The 27,688-nt window shown below is 44.5% G+C and overlaps 1 protein-coding gene across 13 annotated transcripts in view; it reads right to left on the bottom strand.

The window, feature by feature from the left end:
* Positions 1 to 7,546: 7,546 nt before the first annotated feature.
* KTN1 (kinectin 1) overlaps positions 7,547 to 27,688 on the bottom strand; it is a 78,589-nt gene continuing 58,447 nt past the window's right edge. For 6 of the 13 annotated variants that reach the window (XM_049828434.1, XM_049828431.1, XM_049828430.1 and 3 more), the window contains 15 exons: positions 27,531 to 27,599; positions 27,064 to 27,101; positions 26,040 to 26,130; positions 23,895 to 23,981; positions 21,970 to 22,059; positions 20,710 to 20,790; positions 20,150 to 20,239; positions 19,968 to 20,060; positions 18,561 to 18,632; positions 18,015 to 18,098; positions 17,740 to 17,823; positions 15,332 to 15,415; positions 13,895 to 13,987; positions 9,056 to 9,179; positions 7,547 to 7,861 (listed from right to left, as the gene is read on the bottom strand). In XM_049828434.1, the coding sequence (XP_049684391.1) occupies positions 7,857 to 7,861; positions 9,056 to 9,179; positions 13,895 to 13,987; positions 15,332 to 15,415; positions 17,740 to 17,823; positions 18,015 to 18,098; positions 18,561 to 18,632; positions 19,968 to 20,060; positions 20,150 to 20,239; positions 20,710 to 20,790; positions 21,970 to 22,059; positions 23,895 to 23,981; positions 26,040 to 26,130; positions 27,064 to 27,101; positions 27,531 to 27,599 (1,185 nt within the window). In that variant the 3' untranslated portion in view covers positions 7,547 to 7,856. The remainder of the gene's footprint in view (positions 7,862 to 9,055; positions 9,180 to 13,894; positions 13,988 to 15,331; positions 15,416 to 17,739; positions 17,824 to 18,014; positions 18,099 to 18,560; positions 18,633 to 19,967; positions 20,061 to 20,149; positions 20,240 to 20,709; positions 20,791 to 21,969; positions 22,060 to 23,894; positions 23,982 to 26,039; positions 26,131 to 27,063; positions 27,102 to 27,530; positions 27,600 to 27,688) is intronic. The other 7 variants (XM_049828437.1, XM_049828436.1, XM_049828432.1 and 4 more) reach the window with 3 other exon arrangements.

Raw genomic sequence — 27,688 nt, forward strand, 5'->3', positions numbered from 1 at the left:
TGCCTGTACAGCCCCTCCAGCCCCCGAGCACCTGGCAGCAACACGTATACGTGTGTTTAAAATACACCTGTGTGCTGCAAAGCTCTTCAAAAGACACCTCTTGTTGAGCGGGCAGAGAGCCAGACCCAGAGCATTCTGCCACACGTCGTATGGGGAGACGGCTGCAAAGCCACACGCCGGCCCCGCAGCCCCCCAAAATCAGCACCGAACCCGACTGCCCTCCCCAGCAATGTCAGGGGAAAGAGAAGGTGGGGGGTGTGCAGGTGTACATATAAAATATATATAAAAAATCAAATATATTATACACATATACACACACACATAAATAGAAGGTTTTGTTCCGCAAGAGTCCCATTTTCAGGTTTTTTTCCCTACAAATGCTTATTGAAGAGAGAATTTGGGTTCTCCCCCCACACCAACAACAGGTTGCTGGTGCTGGTTTTCCTCATCAGGTTTCAAAAGCGCTTTGAATGAAGAGAGGTATCGGTTTCTCCTTATTTCAGCTGGGGAAACGTGAACCTTATGGTTACAAAAATGCCTTGCTGGGTTGGGAACGGGGACTGATCCCACTGCTGTCGATGCAGCCAGCAGGTTGCACAGTCTCCTTAATCCAAGACTATCGCTCCATCACAGGAGCCCAAGAGCTGGAGATTTAGGACAAACATCTTATAGAGGCCACCTTACTGTTTGGGAGCCAAAGTCCTGCTATACACAGCTTTAGTAAAGTAGGGATCAAGGACATAAACCCAGGTATTTGCAAAACAATGTTTTGGGGTTTGGTTTGGGGTTGGGTTTTTTTTTTTTTGCACTGTCTAACAACTGGTTGAAGGCTGGTGGTCCTATTCAGATTTGCTGAAGATCCAGGAAAACATCTCAGCGAGGGGGGGGGCGAAGCAGCACTTGTAATTTTGGCTGTTGTGCTTCCTCAGCCAATTTACAACTGCATCCATTGAATTAATAATGACCAGCCAAGACTAGCATTGCTGATACGAACCCGCTCCCTCCGCTCCTAAAATATTTATTGATTTTAAAGCATCATATCCCAACGCCTGATGCAGCTCGGGTTGTTTTCGATAGGGTTGGATTAGGACAAGCCTATTTGCTTAAGCAAGAGATCGGGTCTTCAAGGATGGCCCCAGGCAGCATTAACATACCGCAGAAATGTGCCTGGCTCCGAATATAAGCTTTGAACTGGTCTCGGGCTATTTTTTCTCTGTAATTTAAGCCTGGTTGAGGAGGTGAGGGGTGTTTGATCCGAATAGGTCCTGCGAGAACATCACAAGGGTAAAGCCCATGAACTGCCCCGGGCCTCCATCCATCTCACGGCTTTTGGTCCCGCAGCGATATAAACGGGACCCAAGGCTGTATTTAATAGTGACTTTTATCAATACAAAGAATTGCCGACAGCCAGCACAGAGAGCAAAAGCCCACCGGGACCCCTCAGCACATCTGAGCTAGATACTAACCCTAGATTTCTAGAAATGAATAGGATTAAATTTCTTATAGCCTAAGCTGTTTGCCCGGCCTCCATCCCTTGTCCAGCCGAGCATCGAAGGGGACTGCGGCCAACGCTGCCCGTGGGGTCGTGCGATGGTTCCAGTGGGGCTGAGGCTGAAGTTTAGGGGTGCAGAGCTGCACAAAAGCAAATGTTAATGCCCAAGCGTCCGGGGTGCGAACCCTGCCCTTCCCGTAGAGGAAGGGTAAATGTCTGGCCTTTGCTACTCATGCAGAGCAAGAAGAATGTGGATCATTGCAAAGAGGAGGGGAAAAAAAAAAAATAGAAAACAAAAAATCTTCAGCAACGTGGAACAGGCCCTGCTCGAGGCCCTGCGTTTCCCCCAGTTTAATTAGCTCCTCAGTGATGCAGAGCCAGCTTCCCCAGGAGCCTAAAAATGTATTTTTAGGTGCAACCGCTCCAAAAATAGAAGCGTCCCCGCAGGAAGCTTGAAAGCAGCCATTGAGGAGCCACGTGCAGTTTGCGCTGTGGATGTACGAGCCGAAAGCACAACCTGCGCCCATCCCAAGGACAGGGGAGATCAAAACAGGCTCCGTTCCAGCAGGGACCCTAGCACCTTCCCAAACATATGCTTGCAAAAATAAAAAAAAAAAAATAAAAAAAAAAAAAAATAAAAAATAAAAAATAAGTCTTTTGTACAGATCCACGCCACACCACACCTGATCCATCCCAGAAGGACCATGGTTTCTCCTGGACGTCTGCTGAAGCAAAGAAGTGCCCCAACGCCGCACGCCAGCACTGACCCACAGCACGCAGGAGCTGCCCGGCAAAGGACATCCCTCATCTCCGTGAACGATGGAGACGGGCTTAAGGAGGAAAATGCTCATGGCTGTCGGGTTCGGGTTGTTTGGCAAAACTGTTCCCAAGATGTTATAAATTGTCACTGTGGGTATTTCGGAAGGAATGTATTTTGTTTTCTTTCCTAGAAATAACATCAGATAGGAAGGAGGAAAAAAAGGAAAAAAAAAACCAAACACCAACTTTTTACCTCTTCTTCTAACTGAAAAAGGGGAATTCAATTTTTTGACGAGTTGGGGGTACTTTAGGTGTTTTGGCAGAGTCATTTTTCACTTACAATTGTTTTCAATTGACTTCTCATTTTAAAAAAAAAAAAAAGAGCCTTACCCTGGAATAAAAACCATAAGGGCAAGTTCTTTAGTCCTGACTCTGGCTTTTGTTTCTTCCATGATAAAAAAGAAAAATTGTTTTGGGGGAGACAGGAGTTTCAGAGGGAAAAAAAAAAATAAAATTCCACAGTCTGGTATGATTTTTTTTTCCCAGCTGCCGAGACCAGGGATGCCTGTGACACCTGCCCCTCGCAAGGGTTTTTGTCGCTGGTTTGGCGACATGCGCTTGGTTCAGGGGAACGGCTGGTGGCTGGGAACGAGGAGAGGTGGGTTTTGGAAGGGGACACACCACAGGCAACCTCTCCCAGAGATCAACTCGAGCAAGTCTTGGCATTCCCATGGGTTGTCCAGACTTAGGAAACTCCTCAAGACCTTTACCGACCCGTTTGCTTCGGTGGAGTCTCGCAAGAGGACAACCGCGACAGGCAGAGCTCTCAGCAAAACCAGCACAATTCGTACCTTCAGGAAGCTAGTCCAGGCTTATATTAAGCCACGTGTGGAAGAGAAGATGCCCTCTGTGAAGACACTTGGCTAAAGGTCCCTCCAAGGAGCACCCATTGCTGCCCCACGGCCACCCCGGGACACCGTGGCAGAGGAGCCCAGCCAGGGCTGACGTGGGATCCACAGGGATTTGTCGGAGCAAGCTAGATCTCCAAAAGGAGGTAAAAGAAAACTACTTTTCCAGCATTTGAGCTATCTCCAGTTCCTTTAAAGCTTTCGGAGACTTAGCATCCCTTAGGATTTTCAGAGACTTTCTCCCCAAGACCTTTCATCTCCAGCCGGGGCACAGGCACGCTCTGGACCCATGGAGAAGAGTTTGCTGGAAGACGGCGTTTAACCAAACAAATCTGAGTGTATCAAAGGGTTCAGGCGATGAAGGGAAGCTCCTGCATGGTGCTGCCCATGCTTCCCTTGGAGTTGGATTGCCTCCCAACTTTGCATCCTAGCTAAGTTTAGCTAAAATATTGAAGCCAACAAAGCAGGCAGAAATGGTGTTTCTCACCTTCTGGATGCTCCCTTAGGAATTCCCGCCTGGCCAGCAGCAGCTCTCCCCGCTCACAGCTTCCACCAAGATCTGCAGAAGAGCCTCCCAGTATAACCCCACTGCCCAACGCAAAAGGCAAACCTCTGCCAAAACCAGCCTGGCGAGAGCCTCGGCGACCACCAAGCGATTCGGGGAAATTCACAGCTGACTGCAAACAGCACTGCGAGTGCTGCGGAAAAAGGCCAAGGTGATGCACTGAGCAAGGGGGACGCTGGGGACACGGGGACCACGGTGGCACGGACCACCAGCACCCCCCACGGCACCAGCAGCCCCGGGGAGAAAACACAGCTGGCGTCATCGCAAAGGAGTTTTATGGCAAAATCATTTGAATTATTCGGGGTTGAATTAAAGTTGCATGAGATTTCTTTTTTCATCACGATAATAAATAGCTGAGTGAGTCATTGCCCGAGAAAACCCAACAGCGGCTACTAGATGAACAACTTACTGCTCACGTCTGCTGGATACAGCTGGGAAGAGGTGGGAGGTTTGTGCTGAGGGACGAAGAGGAGGCAGCACAACTTCAGCGAGAGTAAACAGCTCAGAGCCTTCCCCTGCATTTCTCATTTCCATTTTGAACAGGCTGATAAAGAACAGAAAGCAAGAGAAGCCAGTTTTGTACGTGCAGCAGGCTCAGCAACACTCGATAGCCAGCACCGCATCGCACGCAGCTTACGGCACACAGCTTCTCCTACTGCAAATCACCCCGGCCTTGCAATTAAACAAAAATAAATTTAAAAAAAAAAATAAAAAAAATCCATCACCAGCATCTGAACATCCCCATTTGGGCTTTTTCCAAGAAAAGCATCTCTGTATCCATTAGCTATTGTCTCCCTCTAGCGCGGGCAGAGACCAACCTGCCTCCTGCCACGGCTCTCAGCCTGGCTGGAAACCCAGGGCTGAAACTCTGCGGAGAACCGGGGGCTCGCAGAGGGCTGGGAAAACATGCCAAGTACCGGCTCTACCTTTGCATTGATGAATCAGCTTCCCACACACGCTTTTTTTGTGGTCTTCACATTTTACCTCAGCAGATGTTCAGAGCTGGAGGGATTTCTTAGTGACCGATCAGCAAGGTAAAGCCTTCCAAATTTGAGAGACAACTGCCAGCAGCCACATTTTATCCAGGGCTGGAGAGGATGCCGAGATGAAAGAGCATCCACCCCCCCTTCCCACTGCTCCTGGGGAACCATCCTAACCTCTTGTCACCCTTCAGAAAGGAGATTAGGGTTTGTTCAGCTGGGCTTTTCAGGGGATCTTTTTACAGCTGCCTTTAAGACCTCCGTACATCTCCTAAAGCAAAATAAAAACCTGCACTTAAACTTCAAAACAAAAGGTCTCACGTCCTCTCCCGGGAGGATTTCTGCCAAGAGAGAAGGCGAATGACGCTGCAAATCTCTCCCCTCTTAAACTAAGCACTGCAGCAGCACCTTCACCCCCCTGCTCTGCAGCTTAACCTAACAGAAAATCAAGAGCCTGGAAACATGGCCAGGTTTCCGTCTCTACCCTCACACTGCCTTTGCTCTTCCAAAGGCTGCATCCAGAGGCTCCCCAGGCACCGCTCTCCCTTCCACGAGCATTTCTTCCTTGAACGAGGCACCATCAGCATTTGCAAAACCACCTTTTTTGAGGAAAAAGGGACACGACTTCTCCTGGAGACCCCAATTCTTATTGGGACATTGCCTGTGCAAGCTCCAGCCCAGCTGTTGGAGAGGGAGGCAGGATGAACGCAGCAGCTCCTCAACCTTCTCTGCCTTCACAGCACCACATTGGGGATGGATAACGGGTCAATCAATCCTGCTCCACTTAGAACCTGGGCAACCTTTGTCTCTCACCACCAGCTTTCCCAGGGTCTCACCAAGAAACTGCCCCACCTGAACACAAGAAAGGAGGCTCACGGTGGAGGGAATTCACCGTTGCCCATCTCCGCGTGCTCTCCAACCAGCAACGCACATGGCAAGACATGCAGGAAGGCTCTGAGCACCCCTAGACTAGTTACCCACATATACTGGGAGAATTGTTACCCGGTGAGCCCAAGGACGGTGGGAAACAGCTCCTTGTGAAGATTCCCTCCTGTTCATTGCCCTTATCCATAAGGGAAAAGGAGAGAAGCAAAAAAACAAGCCCCAGATGCGTGGAGGAGCCAAAGGAGAGTATCTGATCCAGGGGAAGGTTGAGCACACTAATTAGAAAGCAGATACCACAGCAGAAACTCAGGTCTGCTCTCCCACACAACCACCACAGCCAGCACCTGCCTCCGTGACCACGTATTCTACCAAGTCACAGAGCTTCAAAGACAAGGAGTTTCCCAGCTGGGGTGGCCATGGGGACTCTCCAGACAGGCAGGACTGCCATCAGAGCAACACCACAACAGCTACAACCCAAACTACCAGCACTGAAGCTTGTGGGTTGTGTTCATAAGTGGTTTCAAAACAGTAAAACCCGCACAGATCCATTGAACTGCTACTTATCCCCCAAAATAGGTGTCTAGACATCTGCCAAAGGATCAGCCTCTGACCATAACCTGGGCAAGTGTGGAGACCCTCCAGGGTTCAGGTTTTCCTTAAATCTAGTTGCAGGGGGTGTCCCTGGCACTAAGAAATGCTTTCTATTTCAAGCCACCTGTAGAACAGTTAGACTTAATGGCATTTGAGTTTTTACTCAATGAAATAACATCTCCAGGGAACATGACGGTTTAATGGCTACAGTTGAAACCCAAGCGTAGCTTTTGTGAAGAAACACAGGTTTCTGTTTTCTCTCCCTCTTCTGAGCTATTTCATAGCTCTCAAAAGGACTTGCATCATCCAGGAAACCACTGGGTCCATGTAAGGAAGGAATTTCTTCACCTCCTGTCTGGTGAAGGATGGGGTGGGTGACAAAGGACCAAAATATTAACAAAAAGTCCCACAAAGGCAAGAGCGTGAAAAGCTCAGGGTGAGCAGTTTGAACCATTTTACCTCTACAATTTATTCTCTTTGGCCCCTGTTTTGCTGCCTTCCCTCAGATAATTGTGTCTTCAAGTGTTACCAAGAACTAAGCAACAACATCTCACCTTGCTTATTGAAGAATCTCTGGCAGAACTGAAGGGTTCCTCTAAGACACAGTTAAAAACACAGAGCAGAGGAAGGCCATCTGATCTCCCCACACCCACAGAAGAATTCCTGTCCCATTGAAGACCCTCCCCAGACTTGTTCCCACCAAAACACCCAGTAACAGAGCATTCAACCCCCCAAAAAACTCTTTCTACCACAGACTCCCACCCAGGAGGTAGGTCTGGGGCAAACAGATACTCTGCACACCGCTGGCAGCCAGGCAGGCTTGGCCAACACTCCCACAAAAGCTGGCTTTGCCATACAAGCCGATGTTTCTAACTCTTCCTCCCCCTTGTACTCCCTGATTTTTCCCAAAGACAACACGACATGGAACCACAGTTCACATGATGGTTTGTTGGAGATTTCTTGTATTTTTTAAAACCTCAGTACCTTTTCTTTAAAAGGAGACTTACTCCGAAGTTTGCAAGCACCCCAGTTTTCCTCTTCTCAAGCTTGTTCCTCCTCTGCCCAAAACCAAGTACACTGAGTGCAGCCTGATGCTCGTTTCAGGGTGGGGAGAGGTGGAAATCTCACCTGAGTCATGCATGTTCAGTTGAAAGAAGAAAGCAGGAACACTTTGAATAATAGCATCCCTTTATTCGCTGACACCATTACAAAAACTGATTACATTAGCAACCAAAAAAAAAAAAAAAAAAAAGGAGTGTTTACTTGAGGTTGAAGTCAGAGGCAGCTAATCCCAAAAATGTAATTAAGTAAAACAGTGTACAACATCAGTATTAAAATGTTATATCCCATTGGTGACTTTACCACATTGGAGTTTTCTGAACAAGTTTTATTGAGCAAAGTAAGATAAAAGATTATGTGTTTACTGTCTCTCCAGGAATGTAAAGGTCTAATTATCCAAACAGGTTTGTTTTTATTATAAAACTAAACTCTGGAGGTGTCTACAGAGTTGGGTTTTTTTTCTTTAAATCAGTAGTCTAACAAGGATTAGAAAAGACAAAACTCTGTTCAGTGTTTCTGACAAAGTAGAAAGGGTGAAAACATAAATAAGGCTTTAATTTGGCAAAATATAATACAATGCCTTCTGCTATCCTCAAATTAACGATTCCCCCGTGACTTCATTCTGCAAGAGAAACACAAAACACCACGTCAGCCGAGCAGTTTCCAAAGGGCAGTGTTCAAGCAAATCTGCACCTCACCAGCACTTCAGCAGCTCACGCCAGCCGCTTCGGTAGCGTCGGCCTACGATGAAGCCCAGAGGAACAAGCCAGGGCAGTAGAGGCTGAGCAAGAACAGCCTCCCAGAGCAGAGGCCAAGGTACAGGTAGCACCTTTCTCACATGTGCACCAAGCCTGTCCTACAAGACCAGGCTCACCCCACCATGAACACCCTGTTACCAGCCCTTGAAGATCAGCTCTGCTGCCCATGCTGTATTACAGAGGCAGGAGCAGAAAAAAAAAAAAAGCCTAAATTAGGAATAAACAAGCCCCCATCCTCAGTAGATCAGAGAGAGTTCTGACACAATGAGCAGGAGTTCTGATACTTCTTGTAGCAGCTTGTTCAGTGCCAAGGCTTTGCTGCCTCCCAAACCGAACAGTTCACAACCCGCCTTCAGCCCCAGCTCCCAGCGCGTCTAGTAGACGCTCACAAGCTGCATCAGCTTCCTGAGAAAGTTTGGTGTCTCGAGTTTACCCGACCACTAGCTAACTTTGGGTCATTTAAGAAGTTGACCAGCATGATGCAGTCAACCACAAAGGCTCAGGTTTCCAAGTTGGCTGTATATAAAAAAAAAAAAAAAAAAAAAAAAAAAAAGAAAAGCCTTGTTCGTGTGTCTATAATTGGAGAAAGAGTTCGTGCCAGACTGATGCTTCAGATACTCATATCCCTGTGAATACAGCAAGCCATGGCTGCTAACTCAGTGAAAGCCCAGCGGGTTACTTTATATCCTCTATCCCAAAGCAATCAGAGCGTGGAAGCATAGACATTTTGTTCTTGTAGCTGGGACAGAGGAAACAAGGCACAGGCACTGAGAAAACAAAATTTGGAGGAACCTGCTGCATGAAGTAGCAGGTAGTGGAAGGGAAGGATAAAGATTTACAAGCCTAGAGGTACATGGGGATGCGAGATTAGTCCCAGCTAATTTTAGTATGGACCCAGAGAGGAACAAATCCGGTGGCTACTAGAAGCTTTTGATGATTTGCACATAGAAAGTCTCAGATTTTGACACTCGACTTGTTAAATCTGAACAAGGTCCCACCATCACAGAGCAGTATCCTTCCTGACAGCCACCCACCAGTTCAACTACATGGTCACCTACCTACTAGCTGGTAGTGTTCTCGTCCCTTTGACAGCATTTGGCTTACTGACACGAGCAGCTTCTTGAGATGACCTACATCCTGGTTAAGATTCACCGCCACATTTAGTCTTTTATCAGTCAATTCCTGGAAGAAGGAAAAAAAAAATCATTAAAAACTCATTTACAATCTAATTACCAAGAAAGCCTAGAATTAGATCCTCTGTATAAAATTACAACTCCTTGCACAGATGGGAACAATTCTTATAAGTCAGAGGGTTACGGCCACATTTAAAGAGAACATGGTTCAAAGTCAAGAAGCTGTTTCCTGTTCCAGGGAATTACCTGCACACACTGAACACCCGCGAGAGCATCGCCGACCGCTGGCTCCTACCCTGCCTGCCCAGGACTCCACTTACTCGCTGCTTCCAGGAATTGTGCTTGTAACCACAGCTGATCCGGCCTCTGAAGTTATTAACCCCACATCCCCAGAAGCCTGGCTGAAAATGCCACGCGGATGAGAGCACGTGGTTTATAACGCAGGCTGCTAAGCACAGTGACAGTGCACCCAGCGTGAGGCATGACTTCTGACCCCTGCAGCTGTAACAACAAGGCTGCTGGACCACCAAGGACTTGCTCTGTATGAGGATCTGTGGGATGGTGTCCTCAGCAGTATGTAATACCCAAGCACAAGGCAGCTCCAGCTGCGAAACCATTTGAAACAACTTGCTGGAGATACACACCTCTCCCCACGCACACCACAGCACCAGTGCTCCTGTTCAGGCTCAGGACGTGGGCTGCTCCCCACCAGCTATCCCACAGGTTCACCCTCTGCTCCGAGCCCCTGGGAAATTCCTGCTTGCCAGTGACGCTCTGACAAGCAGTCTTTAGCACCAGTCAACACAGAGAAAAGGAAAAAAGAAAGCTACCAAGAGCTAGAAAACTGGTTTCCTGCACCGAAATGAAAATGCTGAGCCTGCTTTTTTAAACAAAAGTGGTTTTGTTTGGTTTTTTTCCTTAAGGAGTTCAACAGTTTATTAATAGGGAAGTGTCACAACTCAAAATGGACTCTTCCTCTCTTGCCTGCCCTGTCAGTCTTGCTGAGCTATCGCTGATATAATCCCTGTTTTATTACCTTTATTGATTAGCTCCTCCAGAGATGTACAAAGAAATCCAAATGTAAAACACATTACTACTCCTTATTCAGCTCATAATATAGATGTGCAGATAACCTGTAAAACAGCTTTCCCTTCCCATTTAACAGCTAAAAATAAGCAACTCTGCCTTGGTGTCGGTGATACAGAAGTACCCAATTCTTAACATGAGCACAGAGGTGTTTGCAAGTGCTCAGCATCGGCTAACCCTGCTCCAAGTGAAAGCGGTTTTACTAACAGAATGAGACTGATGCATAATGCTGTTGCAAATCTCTCCCTAGAGTTCCAGGGAAATTAGAGCGAGTTCAGAGCGGGCCACTTTCCCAGCTCCCATTTGGCTGGAAATGCCGCTAGACTTGCTGTAACGCAGAGCGGGCAGTAAATCAAACTCAACCACCTGCACCATTACAGAAACTACTCTGGGCTCAGGCAAGAGAACAAAGCCATATACTGCAAAGCTCTTACTTCAGTGCAACTGGTAAACATTTTTTTACTGTAGAAAATCATTTGGAATCTGTATTAGGGTAGCCTTAACCTATTTTACCCTTATTAAAGTAGAAAATCAGGTCTGTCAAGACTGAGACTTCGCTTAGCGATCTCATACAGATTAAGGGAAGGGTTTGGGTTGGAAGGGACCTTAAAGATCACCTAGTTCCAAGCCCTCTGCCATGGGCAGGGACACCTTCCACTAGACCAGAATGATGAAAGTGGAAAGGCAAATGCAATTAGCATCCCAGCAAATGAATGAATCACAGCACTGACCGACAGTGCTGGGTATGAAAGCGCATGTGCCTTTGCATAGAAACCATCATGAGAAGCAATGAAGGAAGGAGCCCTTCAGTTCACCCTCAGCTCTCATCTCGGAAAAGCTCTTCTCTCCCTGATTTGCTTCCTCTCCCTTCTGTTTTGTGACTTCAATAATCTCAGGCAGTGCTTACTCATGAATTATAGACGCATCCCCAGCCCTCCTGGGGCCAATCCTGACCAGGTTCCAATGGATTTGGGCTCAGCACAGTCATACTGCAGCTTCTGCTAACCCAGGAGTGCAAGACTGCCTTATGCAATCGTTGCCGTGCCCCAGCCCCATGCTCTCCGTGGTTCAGGGGAGAGCATGTCTTTGGGATATGGGGATGAAAAGAGGAAGAGGATGGTAGTGGGGAACCCCCTGTAATCACCGACCCGGTAGCTAAAACAGGTGCTGAACCGACAGATTCCCTTCCACCGTGCTTTACATGGATGGCATTTCCAGTTTTCAATGACAGATTGTTTTACACTGAGATTTGGGGGGAAAAGCACATTAGATTTCATATAAGCCTCGAAAAAAAAGTTTGCTGCCTAAGCAGGCTGCTGAATATAAATTACTTCCTTAAAGCATACTAAAAGGCACCCTTTAGACATCATCTAGTCCCATAGGTGACAAGGAAGCCCATTAGAAAAAGCAAATGGTCTATTTTTAAATAGAAAGAAAAGAAGTCTAAAGAAAACACACAAAATGTGTTTGAGGGTTTACGCAAGCATCATTTCTCAATTTTGTGGGTTGGTTCCAGTACCCAGAAGGAACAAATATGCTCATTTTTAAGCATGTGTTTTCAGGTCCTTCTTAAAAAGAAAAAGAGACACTGTTGCTAGGTGGAAGTGGCTGGAAGACTTTCTTTTTTAATCTGAAAGCTATTTTAAGCTGAGTTTTTAGGCTTCTGGGGAGACAGCTTCTTTTTCTTTTTTTTTCCCCTCAAAAAAAAAAGCAGCAAAAAGGGCTTGAGGGAAGGAAAAGAAAATGTTCTAATTCTAGCCTCTGCCAATGGCTACCTGTCAAGAGCGCTGTTTAGACAATTAACATATTTTTACTAATGAAGGCTTAATTACAGGTTTATTAGGACTGTTCTTCCACACTCCTCTTCAGAATAAAGCGATAGGATATTCTGGAGGAAACCTGGTTACAGTTCCACGATGTGCCCACACAGCTACAGCAGAGCAATGCATGAGCCAGAGGGGTTACACAAGTTAAAGCTAAAGCAATTAAATGAAACTAGCATACTCAGGCCACCACAGGGCACATCTAATGACGCCCGGCTCAGGAGGGCTCACCAGTGTCACCAGCCACAAAACTCCACGGCTGATGGCATCGGTGTTCTGATATACCACTTCGGTAAACCATAAATGCATAGCAGAGAGCAAGCAGCTTGGCATTGCTTTGAGGAAGGCTTTTCTCCTCCAGCCTGCTGCAGACAGGGGACACGGAGCATCCCATTGTCACCATCGGTGACTGGCCTCCGGCTGGCTATACAGGTGAGGGCTCGGCAGACCTACCATTCCTCCCAGGAAACCAGCTCACAGGGTTGGGACATCCATGGTCCCGCAGGCCCAGCAGCATCTCTGGCTGGGACATGGTTGAGCCCACAGCGCAAGGGTCGATCAGTATCCATGACTGATCACCCTGGAAAAGCCATTTCATTTCTGATAACTACTAAAAAAGCAAAGACTTTCCTACAGTACTCCTTAGAAGACTCCTAGCTTCCTCTCGCAGCTGATGAAGCTACTTACTTTCAGCAGCTAAAATGAGTCGATATATTATTTGTCCTATCGGCAAGTGCTCTTCTGCCCCTCAGAAGACAGCATTTCCTTCCACTCTACCCACCATAAGAAAATGCGTAATGAGTTCCACTGACACCACTTAGCTGTGTAAAACGTGCTGGGAAGGCACCTGCTTTAGCCTTCGCCTTCCCAATTGCCTTCCAGAAAGCTGTTCTGAAGCTATTTTGAAGCTGATGTGAAAGCTCTTGTTTCCAGAGACGGCGAAGCCCAGTTACAAAGCCACGACTCAACTACTCACAAAAGTGGTGTCTTTTTAGGGCCAGGACGCAGAGTACCACCTACGCAAGCAGTTCAGCAATCATCTGCGCTAACAGTAACCCACAGGCTCAGGTGAGTTACCTGCAAGTGTGAAAACAGGTCACCCCAGAGTCCACCCAATTCCGGACCCTGTAACTACAATGCTAGTACTGGAGGATATAAAAACACCATCAGTCTGGAGAGTTGCCCACCAACAGCACAAGGCAGTGCTCACATCTGTTGCTTACTGAAGCTCAGGCTAGCAAGATGTTGTGCTGACCTTGACGTGGTGCAGCAGCAAATACCTAGGAGCCAGGACCAGCTGAAGTTGAATTCTGGCACCTACCAGTGGCTAAGGACAGGCTCTTGCCCACAGCTGCAAAGGACCAGAAGGGTCAGCATTCTGGCAAAAGACGTTCTCTGCCTTCCTGTTACGGGGCATGCAAGACTGCCTTCTTTCTTTGGCCTTACAGATGTCAGCAAGTGCCAACCCAACAGTTAGTATTTTAAACTCATTTAGTTACCAGCAAATTTATTTTTAGTTTCCCTTCTTGAAGGGACAAGTCTGGGGAACTTCCCACTTTTGCCCAAACCAAACCAACAACCCACTGGAAGCCCAGATCTCATGTCCAGAATCTCTCCCTTTCCTCCTTGCATATTTGAGTCATGGAAAACAGGTCACGATCCAGATAACAGCAAAACTCCCAATGCATACTTGGGGATACAGCTCCAGGACACGACCCTGACAAGTTATAGGACAGCAATTTTCATCAAGCCTTAATTTACCATCAGCAGCACACGTCCTGTTCCTTTGCTGGACTTCGCTTCCCGAAGTTCATACTTTGCATGAGATTTGTGTTGCTCAAAAAGAAACACTCACCGACTCTGTGCAAACATCGCTGTTTTCAATAACATTGGCATCCCCAACAACTTTTCCAATTTCTCTCTCAAGAGATGCCAAAGACTCCTGGGCCTGTAGGGGAGAGAAAGAAAGAAAGAAAGAAAGAAGGAAAGAAAGAAAAAAAACCACCCACACAGAGGAGGCACAACAATTAGCAAAGGCTGAGAAGCAAACCCCCCATCTCTCCAAGAGCACAAGCGACACAGGAAATCACTGTTCAGGAGGAAATCTGTTTTATGCCAGATTTGCTCAGGGGACCAACACATTTGCCAAGATTGACATGTCTCCTTACAATCAGCGTGTTGCATGTCAGCCTGACTGCATTTGAGAGCAATTCTACAGGGAAGGTTTAATAGTCTCATGTCAAGTTGTTAGGCAAAACCTGTGCAGCAAATTTTTTTGTGCAAGTACAGGCAGGTCTCCAAAAGCCTAACCATAGATCTGTGTTTATATAGATTATACCATGAACATCAGCACAGCTCACTTCATATGTCAACATCCAACATAATTGTCCTGAGCAAAGCGTTTTTAAACACCTTATTACAGTAGGTCTCCCTTACCTTCTCACCTCCTGGCAGTGCTATTGTGATCATCTGTCCCTGGCCCAGGACAAGACTTGCCCTGCCAACAGCTCTCCCCACTCCAGTCCTGCTAGAACACCAATTTCCTTACTATGCATCTACCGCAGAAGGAACAAGGTGTTACACGGTCTTGAGCCAGAGCTCAGCCATTCTGCAGGCTATTCTTGGCTCCATTTATCAATTCTCCCATGAGACGTTCATTTCTGGGGTGACAGACAGCACTGAGACCTCTCATGCTTAAAGATTTCCCGCTCCAATCCATCTTGCAAGAGCAGCCATTGAGGAAGAGCAGAGGTAACCCACCTGCTTGTCTCATCAAGCTTGTGTAGAGCTAACTTTAAAGATTTGCAGTCTCCTGGGTTATAGCCGATTTGTAACCACATGCAAATGGGCAGATGGCTTGTAAACCACCTTGTAACCTACGGCTATTTGAGACTGGATTTAAAAGCTTCAGGCTGTGGTGTGGGTGTATGCCTGTGGGATAGGCTTTTTGTTAGGCTGGGTTTCTTTAAATAAAGAACTATTTGTCAGCCCCAAATAATCACTTGTTCCCACTGGCATAAAATTATCATGAACAAGAGACTCTTTCAAGAAGGGTAATTGAACAGAGTTGAAATGATAAAAATGCAACTAACAACAGACATGCAGGTATCCTGCATGAGCTCTTACACCCACAGTCCTAGTCACTTGGGGAACCAGCAAGTGGAGTAAGACACTCCACCAGGCAGGCAGTCTCAAGCCACTCAAATCACCACATTTTCCAGCACTGCAAAACTACAGATCTTGAGGGTTTTGATAACATTTAGATCTGCAGCTGTTAAGGGTCTCTACTTACCTTGGGCAAGTCACCAGCTACCTTCTGTCTCTCATTTTGATCAACTTTGAGTTTTGATAGTGTTTCATTTAGCTGTGTTTTCAGCTGCAAAATAGTAACAAAGACAATCAGTTTCCCTCACACAGATTTCATCTGTCTGTCCCATGGATTAACCCAGTGCACACTGACTGCAATGGGAGTAAGATTACTAACAATTATTGCACATACTGGATTAGTCAACATGTATGATGAGGTTTACAAGGACAGTCAAGGAAGAGAGACTCCATCTGTAAAGATAAATGTAAAGAATGGAAACTACAGAAGACAAGACATGGTTGGCATCAGCTTCATTACAAGTGGCTTCAACTTTTAAATTATACTGCCAGTAGGAATATTAGCAATACTGACAGTACATAAAGCCTCTCCAGCACTCTTATCACAAAAGTCAGCACAGACTTCAACTTAATTCACAGCAAATACGCAAAAATGTAGATTGTCATCTTCCTAATTCAGGCTAAATAGTCACTTTACTGCTGAATAAACTAAAAAGCTCTACTTGTCATCTTAATAAAGTGCCACTTACTACAACTATGTTGACTTAACCAGTCTGTTAATGTCACATCAAGGCATGAATCACTGACAGGGGTATATTAAGTTGTCGATTGTGTTTAGATTCAATCCAAAAAAGTGAAACCATTTCAGTCAAGAGGGATGAATACTTTGTACTGGCTGCCCTTAAACTATAGCCTTCCAAAGGATATAAACATTTTTTTAAAGAATATTTCGATCGCCTTCAACACAGCATACAGAACCAGCCATAGCACTTAAGGCTTGAGCCTCAAGTAGGAGCGCTAACAAGAAGCTCGAGTGCCAATTTTGTTGGATTTGTGCCTCTGAAGTGCACTGTGCTAATGTTCACTATTCCTGCTGTCAATCTTCTTGGGAGCCAGCAGGGGATTAAAGAAGTGAACAATAGGCTACTCAGAGCCCTGAATTCTCGCTGATTCCAAACCTACACCTTGTATTTGTCTCACCCTTGGAAGGTTTACCCCTTTGGAGCACCTGGATTGGCAGATGCTGGTTTTCTACATTTTGGGGAAGCACTTTTGAGCTCCTCTGCAGATTCAGCTTCTCTCCTTGCTCACCTTATAAATTAGCAGGAAACACATTTTGAAATCCCATCATTTCTATTCCTCAGCCTCCTGCCTACTGCAAAAAAACCCTCATATACACTGGACAGCATTCCTGAGCTGTTTGCATGTAGGTAGTTCATGCTCCTACCAGCACAGCATCATCAGATTGCAGTCAAGCTGCCCTAGCATGGAGCTCAGCTTTTTGAGCTTTTGTTGCTACAGACGTAAGAGATTGTTGCCTCTTATATTCAAGAGGTTGGCATTTACTGATTAACTCCAAGATATGCATTCATTTCCCATTTCCCTTGCTTTCAAAACAAGAGGCTTTGGTTGCCGAGGCAGGATGCTAAGCAATGCTGTACTAGACTTGCCAAGCATACTATGAACTTACGCAGACTGTTACTGTGGTGAGTTTTTTTAAAATCAACTAGAGATCAGCAGCTCAGCCTGCAGTGACAGGTTGTCCCATCAAGCACTCTAAAACTCAACAAAGATGGGGTGACAGAGAGAACCTTCCCCAATTCTGGCTCAAAAGCAAGAAAGCACTGTTCAAACACAAGCAGAGGAAGGATCTGACTGCTCCTGCAGCCTTAAAAAACACATCACTGTAACAAGTGAGAAGTGGAAGGGCTCAAACTGCAAAACCATGCGTCTTTGGGCATATAGGCCTGCCCTCGGTCAATCCAACTCCCTTCTTGAGAAAACCTGGTACAGGAGCATTACTGGCTAAAGAGCATTTCTAGCCAAACACGCTGTAATGCAGTGCATGCACCAAGCCAGCACAGCAGCTATTCAGCCATATCAGGATGCCAGCTGCTGAATGGCTGGATACTCTGAATTAACCTAACATTGGTTTTGGCCAATTTCTCTACATACAGAGGAGAATGGAAAAGGCTCTGTACAGTCAGAGCACAGATACCACAGTTGCATCCTAAAAACTTTGGAAAAACACAACCAGAGAATAATCCTCAAGTTAAAAGGACAAGAGCACAACTTTTGTTGCTCCAATGACATTATATTTGCTGTTGCGTGTATCTACACCGTAAAACACTGATTCTCAAGAAGTTTCAGAAATGAAAGTCTTACAGACTTTGGAAAAAGTCTTAAGAACCAGACATGCTATTGTTAGGAGCAGAGAAAGAGACAAATTGTAAAAGTCAGACTACATAAATGATTGCAATGGACAAAAATATCAAGCTGAAGAGGTTAGCAGAACAGACAGGATTTGAAATAAGTCTCCGCTTCATAAGTATGCTGGGAGCCTACTTTGTGCCCAGCAGAGAACAAGCTTCTTACCAAATTTAACTCTTCATTCTGTCTTACTGCTTCAGAATATGAATCATCAAGTTTTTTCTGCAATTCAGTCAACAGATCTTTGAGCTGAAATGAAGTTTAGAGTTTTAGGATTTGTCTCCTTAGGATGCCCACTTTTCTTCTGCTCAGTTAGTGTGTCGCTCTACCCTAAGGTCACAAGCATATAAACTCCTCGGCCACGGGGGCTAAGCATTAGATTAGTTTGCCAGCCAACTAGTAACCAAAAGAAAAATAACAGTTTGGTCAATTATGTTTACCTCTCTGACTTCTGAAACATAAGTAGATCGTTCTATTTCTGCCTTTTCTAGTTCACTTTCCAAATGTTCTCTCTCTTTTTTAAGCTAGAAACAGAAAAACAGAGTTAAAACAGATGTTTTCAATGCTTTTTTGCAGTATCATTTTCTTGATTTAGGACTAGCTATAAATTTCTATCAAATATTCCACGACATTTAGAGAGCATTCCAAATCCAGTGATTGCACAGCACAGATTTAAACTGTTACACTTCAAAAAGATAAAAAGAAAAAGAATCAAGCCCAAGACCATGAACAAGCAGTAAACTGCTCAGACTCTCAAGGAAAAAGCCCCAGTGGATAAGTACAGTAGTAAAAAACAAAAAAAGTACAGTTTCCAGTACCCAGCTTCTCTACTTCTTAAAAACACTCGCCAAAAGATTCAGTTTAAACTGCAGCACAGGCTGCACTACTTGCAGGAGAGAAGTCCTAGGAAGTTCAGACTTGCAACATAAGCCTAAATCACGTTTAAGTAACAGAAAGCTTCAAAGTCAAAAAAAATCTGCACGTACAGTTTCAACTTCTTTGATTTCTTCCTTTAACCTCTCTACCTCGTGCTCCAACGAAATGACTGAAGAACGCATCTGCAGTTTTCAAGAAAGACAAATAGATCATTTAGTTGGGTTGGTCTACAACAAGCTCTCCATATACACACAAGCTTGTTTCTATGATTTAAAAATGTTAAGGATGAAATCACAGTGACTGAATAAAGATGCTCACTCAATTCAACATACTGAGTCTCCTCTAGAACACGTTTTCTACTTCCTCCCAACGTAATAAGTTCTTTGACATATTTAGCACCTAGATGCCTGAAGGATTTGGAATATAAGGACTAAGCCAGCTGTCCATTAGGCCATGGTAAGGGAAATACCTTTCCTAGACAGGGAAGACTGTCTCCATCCACATGCTATACGTAGCCAAACACAGCGTATTTAGCCTTATTAGAGGCTACATAAGTGCAGCAGATGGTAGCACATCTATAGTTCAAGATCTGACAGCCTTTTATAAGCCCCTCAAACAAGATGTTTATAAATCATCTCTCTGTTTGCTCCAGGCTCATACTCTGGCACTCAAATTTACTAAGCAGAAGTACTTTAGAAGTAATTTCTTTCAAAAAAGCAGTTTGACCTACTTTAATTCTAGATTAGGAAAGAAACATAAAAGGCTTTTTTCTTACCAATTTTGCTAGCAACAGAGCCTTCCTAAAAAGGAAAGCTTTGCAGGCAATTTCAAGTGTAATTAGTTGACCATAATGGATTAAGCAGTATTTTAACAGCTTCCAAAAAATTGTTATGCTTATATGATACTTAAATTTTAGCACAAAGAGACTGTATCTGTTCACAAATGGACTTTGAAAAAAAAAAAAAACAAACCCAGGTGCTTAACAGAAATACAGTCTGAGTTGCCAGGATCAGAAAAATACGTATTCCTGGGTACATTAATGGGACATATTTACTTTCCTGAATTTTTGGCTTCCTATCCTGTGAGCATTAATATTACTACATGCTCTTTGGCTGCCTCCTGCATCAACTGCAAAGGACTGTGACACAGACTTGTCATAATGGTCAAAGACTTCATACCTGTGCAGTTCATTTGTTTCTGCTTCTCTAAAAATGACAGCATGAATATCCACACAAATCAACAATTCCTCCACTTTTAGTTTTTTAAAATGGAAATACATTCCTCAAAAAAATAAAAATCACTTAGCATGGAACTAAGTATCAGAGCACCAAAAATCCTACTGTTGTAAGGAGGGATCATTCTTGTACTAGTTGTAGATTTCACCTTTTTCATCCACTGGCTGCATCAAACCAGGCAGCCAGGGCTGTTCTATACCTGCCTTCACAGCGCTCGAACACCCTCTGTGACTTCAAGCAGAAACTGCCTGGCTGCCGCAAAAAGCAGATCTTCAGAAATACCTGTTTAAGTTCCTTCTGTGATTCTTCAACTTTTATCTTCCATTTGCTTTCTTCCTCTTCCACACTCCTTTGTAGCCTTTGTAAAATCCCCTCCTAAAAAGACAGTGGGGTTTGAAAGCTTACAGCAGAAGAAAGGCAGCTTGCAACATCACAAGGCACAGGCAACTGGGCATCCTGCTTACCGTCTCTGCTAGAACCGATTTGTATTTCTCGCACTCCAGTTGCAGCAATATGTGCATTTCCTCGGCCTCCTTCAACTTCTGCTCCATAGCCTGGCAAAGGAGAAAAGGGACCAGAAGAGTCACATCTCAGCTGATGGATTCGAGTTCTATTATTTATCGTATTTCAACAAGCAAGCTGGTATCATTCACATTGGTAGGTCTGTCTTTCCAACCCAGGCAAAGACAACAGCAAGAGCAACATTTACCTACAACTTTCAATACTCAATCACAAACTTTATGTGAGTTACTGCAGTAATTCTGAATTACCTGAAAAAAAAAACATTTACTTGAAAAAGGGAGCAGAGATATTTGAATTTCATGAATGTTTTCACAACTCCACAAGGTGCTTTTCAAAGATGCAAATACATTTTTGATTTAGAAGATGCAAATATCCATAAAACAATTTTCTTGTCACCTGTTCTACCAATTTGAACTTCACAATCCAGAGCACAATTTGGAAGATTTATACTGGAAAATATCCTACGCCACACACAAGGAAGCTGTCCACCATTCATGCCTACCTTGACGTCTTGGGATCCCGAAGCCTCTCTCAAGTATTCTTTAGCCATCTTTTCAAACCCACATATCCATTCACTGTGGCTCTGTTGGGAAACACATTCAGTTAAAGCTGAGAATAACCTCAATAAATCTATCTTCAGGACATTTGCCTCCCAACTGCAGGCTTACAGAGCAGTGTTTCAGTCCCCTAATTCCCCAGAGCTAACACACAGCCTGACAGCAGTTGTTCAGCTAGTACCACACGCAGCCAAGCTGAGCTGACAGTCGACGGGCAGCAATCCAGGAGCACGAGGTTATGAGACACACACAGTTCACGGGGGCTTGGAAGTGCTCAAATACAACTGGGTGACAGCGGTCTCCATGCAAGTGTCAGGGTTCTACAAGAACTACTTGAAGACTTAAGGGAATCTTTTCCAAAATCCCTGAGCAGTTAAAGCAGACACTTGCTATGTAATTCTAAGGACCTCACTAGGAAGACTGCTTTATAACCTTACAGAAGAATCAGTCTTTTTAAAGACTATTGCTAGTTCATCAGGAGACCAATTTTAGCACATTTGAGAATAATTTTAAACGTGAATGTTCAAAACCTCTAGACATAACAAATGAAACACAGACCCCATTTTTCCAGCCTCACTTCACATCATTCACGCTATCTAAACCATATGAACCCAGTGCACTTCCCTTGCAAACAACTGAAAGCCACCAAGAATATAAAATTGGAAATCAGTGGTTTTCAAAGGAACTTTCGGAACAAAACAAACCCTACTGAACCACATTAACTGGCACTGAGGCAGCGCAGCTCCTCCAGAAAGGGAGGCCAGCTGTTATCTGCACAGCTGCTGGGGAAGATATGGATCCTCACTGTGCCAGACAGTGAGCAAACATGCAGCAGACCTTATCCGCCCCTAAAAATTTACTATCTCAGTTAGACACAAGATAACACAGGCAGATGAATCAGATGTTGGGGCAGGAAAAAAAAAAAACCAACAACAAAACAAACAAACAAAAAAACCCCACCAAAACACACACAAGATAATGATAACTTTTTTTGTTTGTTTTAACACTTTTCTTGAAGTAACTGCCTGCAGCTTTGCCTCTCTGCTGCTGGCAAGTACAGGTATTACTGGCAGAAGACACTTACATCCTGCTACAAAAGCCTTGGGGCAGAGGGGACTGCAGGGAAACGCTCTGGACTGCCCAGCGCAGCAGGACCAGAGGTCCCTGCCCCGCAGCAATAGGGTAGGAAGAATCCCTTCTCTTACCACGTTAGAAGGAAGAGACACTTTAGGGAAGAGCTTCTGCAGTAGTTCACGCGTCTCCACCTCGGCAGCTTCCAAATGCTGCTGCTTCTCCTAAACCAAGAGAAAGGCTCATGTGAAATTGGGCAACACACTCTACAGACCTGGCAATAGCCTCTTCTATGCCTAGAATAACTAGCTGAACCCAGAAGGTCATTTTTCAAGTGAGAAAGGCTCTATAGTTTCCGAAATTGCCACTAAATTGCTTCGAAAATTGACACTGAATTGCTTCAGAATTTGGCCTTCACATTTGTTCATGCTTAAGCTTTTATTTTCTTAAGTTCTCCTCCAATCTAGCCTGTTTGTACAGAAATTACACCATCATTCGCTTGTTCACAACACAAACTACACTGTGCTGAGTAACTGCATCTACAGATCACACCAACCCTGTCGCTCAAGTTAAGCGATCTCAAAAACAAGAAGTTTCGTCAATCAACAGTATTTTACAAATCCATACTTATTTTAAACAATTTTAGGTGGGGGGAAAAAAAAAAAATCACCATAAATTAACATCAAAAACAGAGAATTAAAGTCAAAAGGAAACTTTGTGTTAATGCACATTTGAACCAGGCCAAGAAAGCAAGACTGTATCTTCTAAATATTACTTTTAAGTACTCAAGAGGGAGACCCTTACATCCTCCTTCCCCAAGCCTGGATGCAATGGGAAATAATTATTAGAGCTGTGTGACAATCTCCAGGTTTTCTTTGTCATTGCTCTGCAAATATAAATACACAGAGCCAAGGGCATCACAGATCCATCATTCCATTTATTTAACATTAAAAGCAGACCAGCCACAGGACATTTGCTTGCTGTGCTTGTGGCAGATCGGTTTAATTTGGCCATACGACACTCAGGCTCCGCATAAGATTAAACACGGAAAGCCTGAAACCCTGTGCAGAAGGCAGCTTTCAGCAAAAATCCTTCACTAATATTTGGGTTTGTTTTTTTCTTTCACATCAGTGTTACTGCGCCTTGCTGCTCTGGGTTCCTCTGCTGCAAGAGATCGGTGGCATTAATAGGTTGAGATTCAGAGACAGAAAAGGACAGGAGACATTAGGTTGTGAAGTTGTGCTAAGAGTGTTAGTTTTCAGCAATTTAGAAACCACCGAAAGTGGCAAATGGCTGTCTGATGAAGTCTTCTGACTGCAAGAGAAAGCAGGCAAGCGTTAGCACACAGCAAAAGCAGGTACACAAGTTCTCTGAACACAGGGCCGAGCAAAGAGCAGAAACATCTCCAAAACACAGACGCACGATCCCAAACTGGAGGCTCCTCTGCTTCTAGCTACCTGACTCGTGTTTTTAAAGTTATTTTGATGCTTTTTTTGAAATCTGGATAGTGACAATTAAGAACAAATCAGGCTCATAGCAAATGCAAGCTCCTTTCAGAGCAATTCACATCCCATATAATTTTGAACATTGGCTCTGATGGGACCTGTCAAGCTTCATATGCTTTCAAGGAAGAAATTCACAGCTGTGATGACACCATTTTCCTGAGAAGTTCCCAGGTTTTTAAATAATAATCTAGTTCTAGTTCTTCACAGGTCCAATAAACTTATTCAAGCACAGTGAAAGCCCAGTAGATGAAAGCAGGTTGCTCACCAGCACAGTTTTTGTTCTAGAGCTCCCCACAAAGAAAAAGTGATTCACAACAGCTCTAACAATTATGTAAACAGAAATCAAAAATCAGCATGCCCACAAAATAAGGATAAAAAAAATAAAAGAAACCTGAAGACAACAGGAAGAAGCAGAGGTGAGAGTATATGAATGATCACTCAGAACAGACTATATTTAAATTGCAGTAAAAGTTAAATGCCTCCATTTCATTTAAAAACCAGCTGCAGATCTGCTTCTAGCTTAACGCATCGTTTCTAGCAGTTAACATTACAACCTTGGCAGTCTTGTTCACTTTGTCCTGCAGCAATTTTTCAGTTGATGCCAATGCTTCCATTGCTTTCCAGTTTTTCTCCCGAAGGTCCTAATCATTTTTAGAAAGAATGATTTCAGTTCAGCCAATATTCAAACTGTTTCCGCTTTTACTTCAGAGATATATTTTTGCATTACATTCCACCATTTGCATTTAAATGCTGGTTACTGCAAGATGATTTTGCCGGGTAAGATGACATACACTAGCAAAAACAAGTGTGATGTTCAAAGAGTTTGAATGAAAAGGGGAAAAAAATGCCAATTTCTGCCCAACCTGCCCCCATGTCCAAAACTGATCCAAGTGTTACTGCAGAGCGTATCACTACAGCGACCCCACACTTTGACTGCACTTGTAAGAAGAAAGAGGGAAGTTTTCAAAAGTAGTGAGGAACACAGACACCAAACCACAGATTACACAACAGAGTGTTAGGCATGTCGCACTGCGGAACCCAGCATGGACCTGAGTATACATGGAGGTGTACACATTTATGCCCCTGATCTTGCAACCAGATCTAGCTACGTAGATCCTCGGGCCTCAGCCCAAACCTACTATGCCAGGGCTGATTTTATAAACACAGAGCTCAGGGCCTTGGTTTGCAGCATTTACCCACGCAGCACTCTCCACTGTACCCAAAGAAAACTGGTCTGCTGCTCACCAGCCCTCCTGGGAGGTTTTGGGATTTCACCGGTGGCAAGCACACCCCAGATCCGCGTGGAAACACCACCGTGCCGTGCTGCGCTCCTGCATCTTTCTTGGCGAGGTCATCAAACGTGTACTCCACAAGATGTCAACATGCAAGCTCAGTTAGGAGGCTGAGAGCTCTTAAGAGCCTCGCAGCTCTTATCTAGGAAGGATGGCGGGCCTTGTGGGGAGGAGATTATAGTGCTTGGGATTTAGATTTATATTTTTTTTCCAACCGTCAGAGCAATCTGTTTTAGCAAAGGGCTATTTTTGAAAGGCTGTGTTTTTTTTAATTCACCACACAAAGTGGCATCCAAATCCTAGCGTCTACCTACACTAGTTTTACTTTACTACTTCTATTTGTCTGCTGTCCTAAGGGCTGTTTCACAGGACATAAAAACAAGATTGGACAAAATTGCAATGCGGAAAGCTGGGACCTACAGCCGTGGTCTGCCTTTAGCAGTAGCCAGATTTCTGCCTGCACCACCAAGGGTACTTAGACCTTGCAATTCCCCAGGAAACAGGCATGCATATGTTCTAACTTTCCAGCTCATTTGTCTTCTGATACTACTCAGCCACTTTTCCCCTACTTTATTTCAGCTCTTAAGCAACACTGCTTGCTCAAAAGCTCACATTCCCACTATTTCCCTTGTGTACCTCCCTTATATTGTCCCACTTTTAAGCAACAAACCTTATTGCACAGTATTCATCAGACTTTAATAAAGACTATCAAGGAGACAGGTGAACTAAAACCCCTGTATTTTAACAACTTTCTTCCATGCAACTTAAAAGATGCCGTTCTCTTGCCCTGCACAGGTAATGTATTACAAGGAGGTAACTTCACAGCTCTGTGATGGAAGATACAATCTTTACGTCCACCCACAACCAACCTGCGCTGCACCATCAGTGGCTGCTCTAAAGGAAGGTTCACTGTCCTTCGCCTCCTTCAGGCGATCAGGATTAGTCACTCTTAGGAATGGGAAGAGCCAGGTCTGAGTGCCCTGAAGGTAATGCCTCCTCCCATATCCACACAAGAGGACCATAACTCTGTCAGAGCACAGCACCTTTCATCCTCCCACCCTCCCTCCCCAAACTCCCTCTTCTTCCCTTGGCAAAGGACGTGTTTCTGAACAGGACTAAGAAGGCTTGAATCCAAGCCTGAGAACTTGCTGCAGGATGTGTCCCCCAGCAAGTCTACTCCCTGTCATCAAATCAGCAACTTGTCAGAGAGCTGACAAAACTCTGAGCAATAAAGTAAGGTATGTTTAGTCACCTCCCAAGAAAAGAGGAGAGGAGCATCCAGGGGACACAATAGGGCAGACAACTGTCAGAAACATGTACTCAGCAGAATGCCTAGGCATCAAGGAGTGCTATGCACAAAGGTTTGGTTGTTCTTTGGGGTTTGGGGAGTGGGGAGAATTTCCTTACGTTGTTCTTTTTCCTCTGTTGCTCAAAAGCATTTCTCTGAGAGGTGAGCTCATTTTGGAGACTGGCGATTTCCTTCTCCTTCCCTGCAACCCTGAATTAGCAAAAAGAATCATAAACAAGTCAGGAGACATTTAAGAAATTTCAAGTGAAGCGCTGACACCCTTTCACATACACTAACTTGCCTTCCCTTCCAGCAACAGACTCTCTTTTAAAAGCCACTCTCGCTGACTTGGCAGTACTGCTTGCTTCCTACTGCTCTGTGAACTGCGGACTGCCAGAGCAAAGCCCGTTGTAAAGCTGTTGTTTGCCTACAACAGGCATCTGCACACATTTATCGAGGCCATGGAAAGGCAACACATTAGACAAGGATAAGTCACCCAGCCCACGCTAGTACAACACCACAAAACAGGCACTGCCTGTTGGATAAGAACATTCTTCTTCAAGCACCTAGTCCACAATTTAAGTCATTTAACTTGAAAGAAAAATAATTCAGCAAAAGATGCATGACAGTGGCAATTTGTGTAGCACAATATAAGCTGGTATGGCATTAGCTTCCACATAGATCTTCAGTGCACTTCAGCTCTACGTTATAACACACTTTCACCCCTGAGATTTTCCCTGGGAAGAGATTTCCACCAGACAATTTTATAATATGAACCACACTCTACTGAGATGAAGTTCCAAGAAAAAAGCCTGTCACTTTTGCTTGAAACACCAACATTTAACTCTTGAGACATACAGCTGAGCTGGCATGCATTTAAAATTAATACAATCATGGCTTGCTTACGTTGTGGGCACAACATATTGCAAGCACTGTCTGCAGAAGATCGCAGCTGAGGATTATTAGCATGAGCAGAATCTCTTATGTTAAAAGTTTTATTAGATAGTAAAGATTTTTTTTTTTACTGGCCACTTCTTACACGCTGATATTGTACATTTGGCATTTATTTAATCTTTTAAATTTCCTGAGCAATAAGTGAAACGAAGCACTTATCTATTGCATTCAACTTCTGGCAGTACTCACACTTGCAGAAGCTCCTCACTTTGGACAGCCAGAGATGCCTACAAACAGATCAGAAACTCATTAGGAGGAGATCAGCAGCAAAGACTGGTGCAGGGAGCATGTTCAGCCTTGTTAACCAGGCACTGCTGCAAAACTAAGTAGCTGCACTCTTGGCCTTTGAGGGAGTCCTTTGCAGCCTCCTTTGGCCAGAAGAACCCTGGGTGTGACGCAGCATGTAAAGACAGGGGTAGAAAGCTAGACAAGAATACAGCAGGCACAAGAGAGAGCACAAGGCTGCAAACTCACATGATCAAGGGAAGCAGGAACAGATAAGCAACAGCCAGAAAAGCTGGCTTAGTGCAATCCAACTCTGAAGTTGTCCCTGGATTTGCACGGCCAATACAACTACTGGTTTTCCATGCCACCCATACAAGCTACCACCAACCCTTTTGACTTCACTCAGTAACGCTGTAAATTGGAAGTTGTACCTGTTTGTAATTCTCCTGCTTTAATTCCTGAATTTGAAGCTTAAAATATTCATTTTCCTTTTGCACATCCTGTTGAAAGAAAAGAGGCAATATATACACATGTATACGTATAGATATACACTCACAATACATACACTCCTTACAACACAAGACACTTA

This window comes from Accipiter gentilis, chromosome 25 (genome assembly GCF_929443795.1).
Source record: "Accipiter gentilis chromosome 25, bAccGen1.1, whole genome shotgun sequence".
Taxonomy (NCBI): Eukaryota; Metazoa; Chordata; class Aves; order Accipitriformes; family Accipitridae; genus Astur; species Astur gentilis.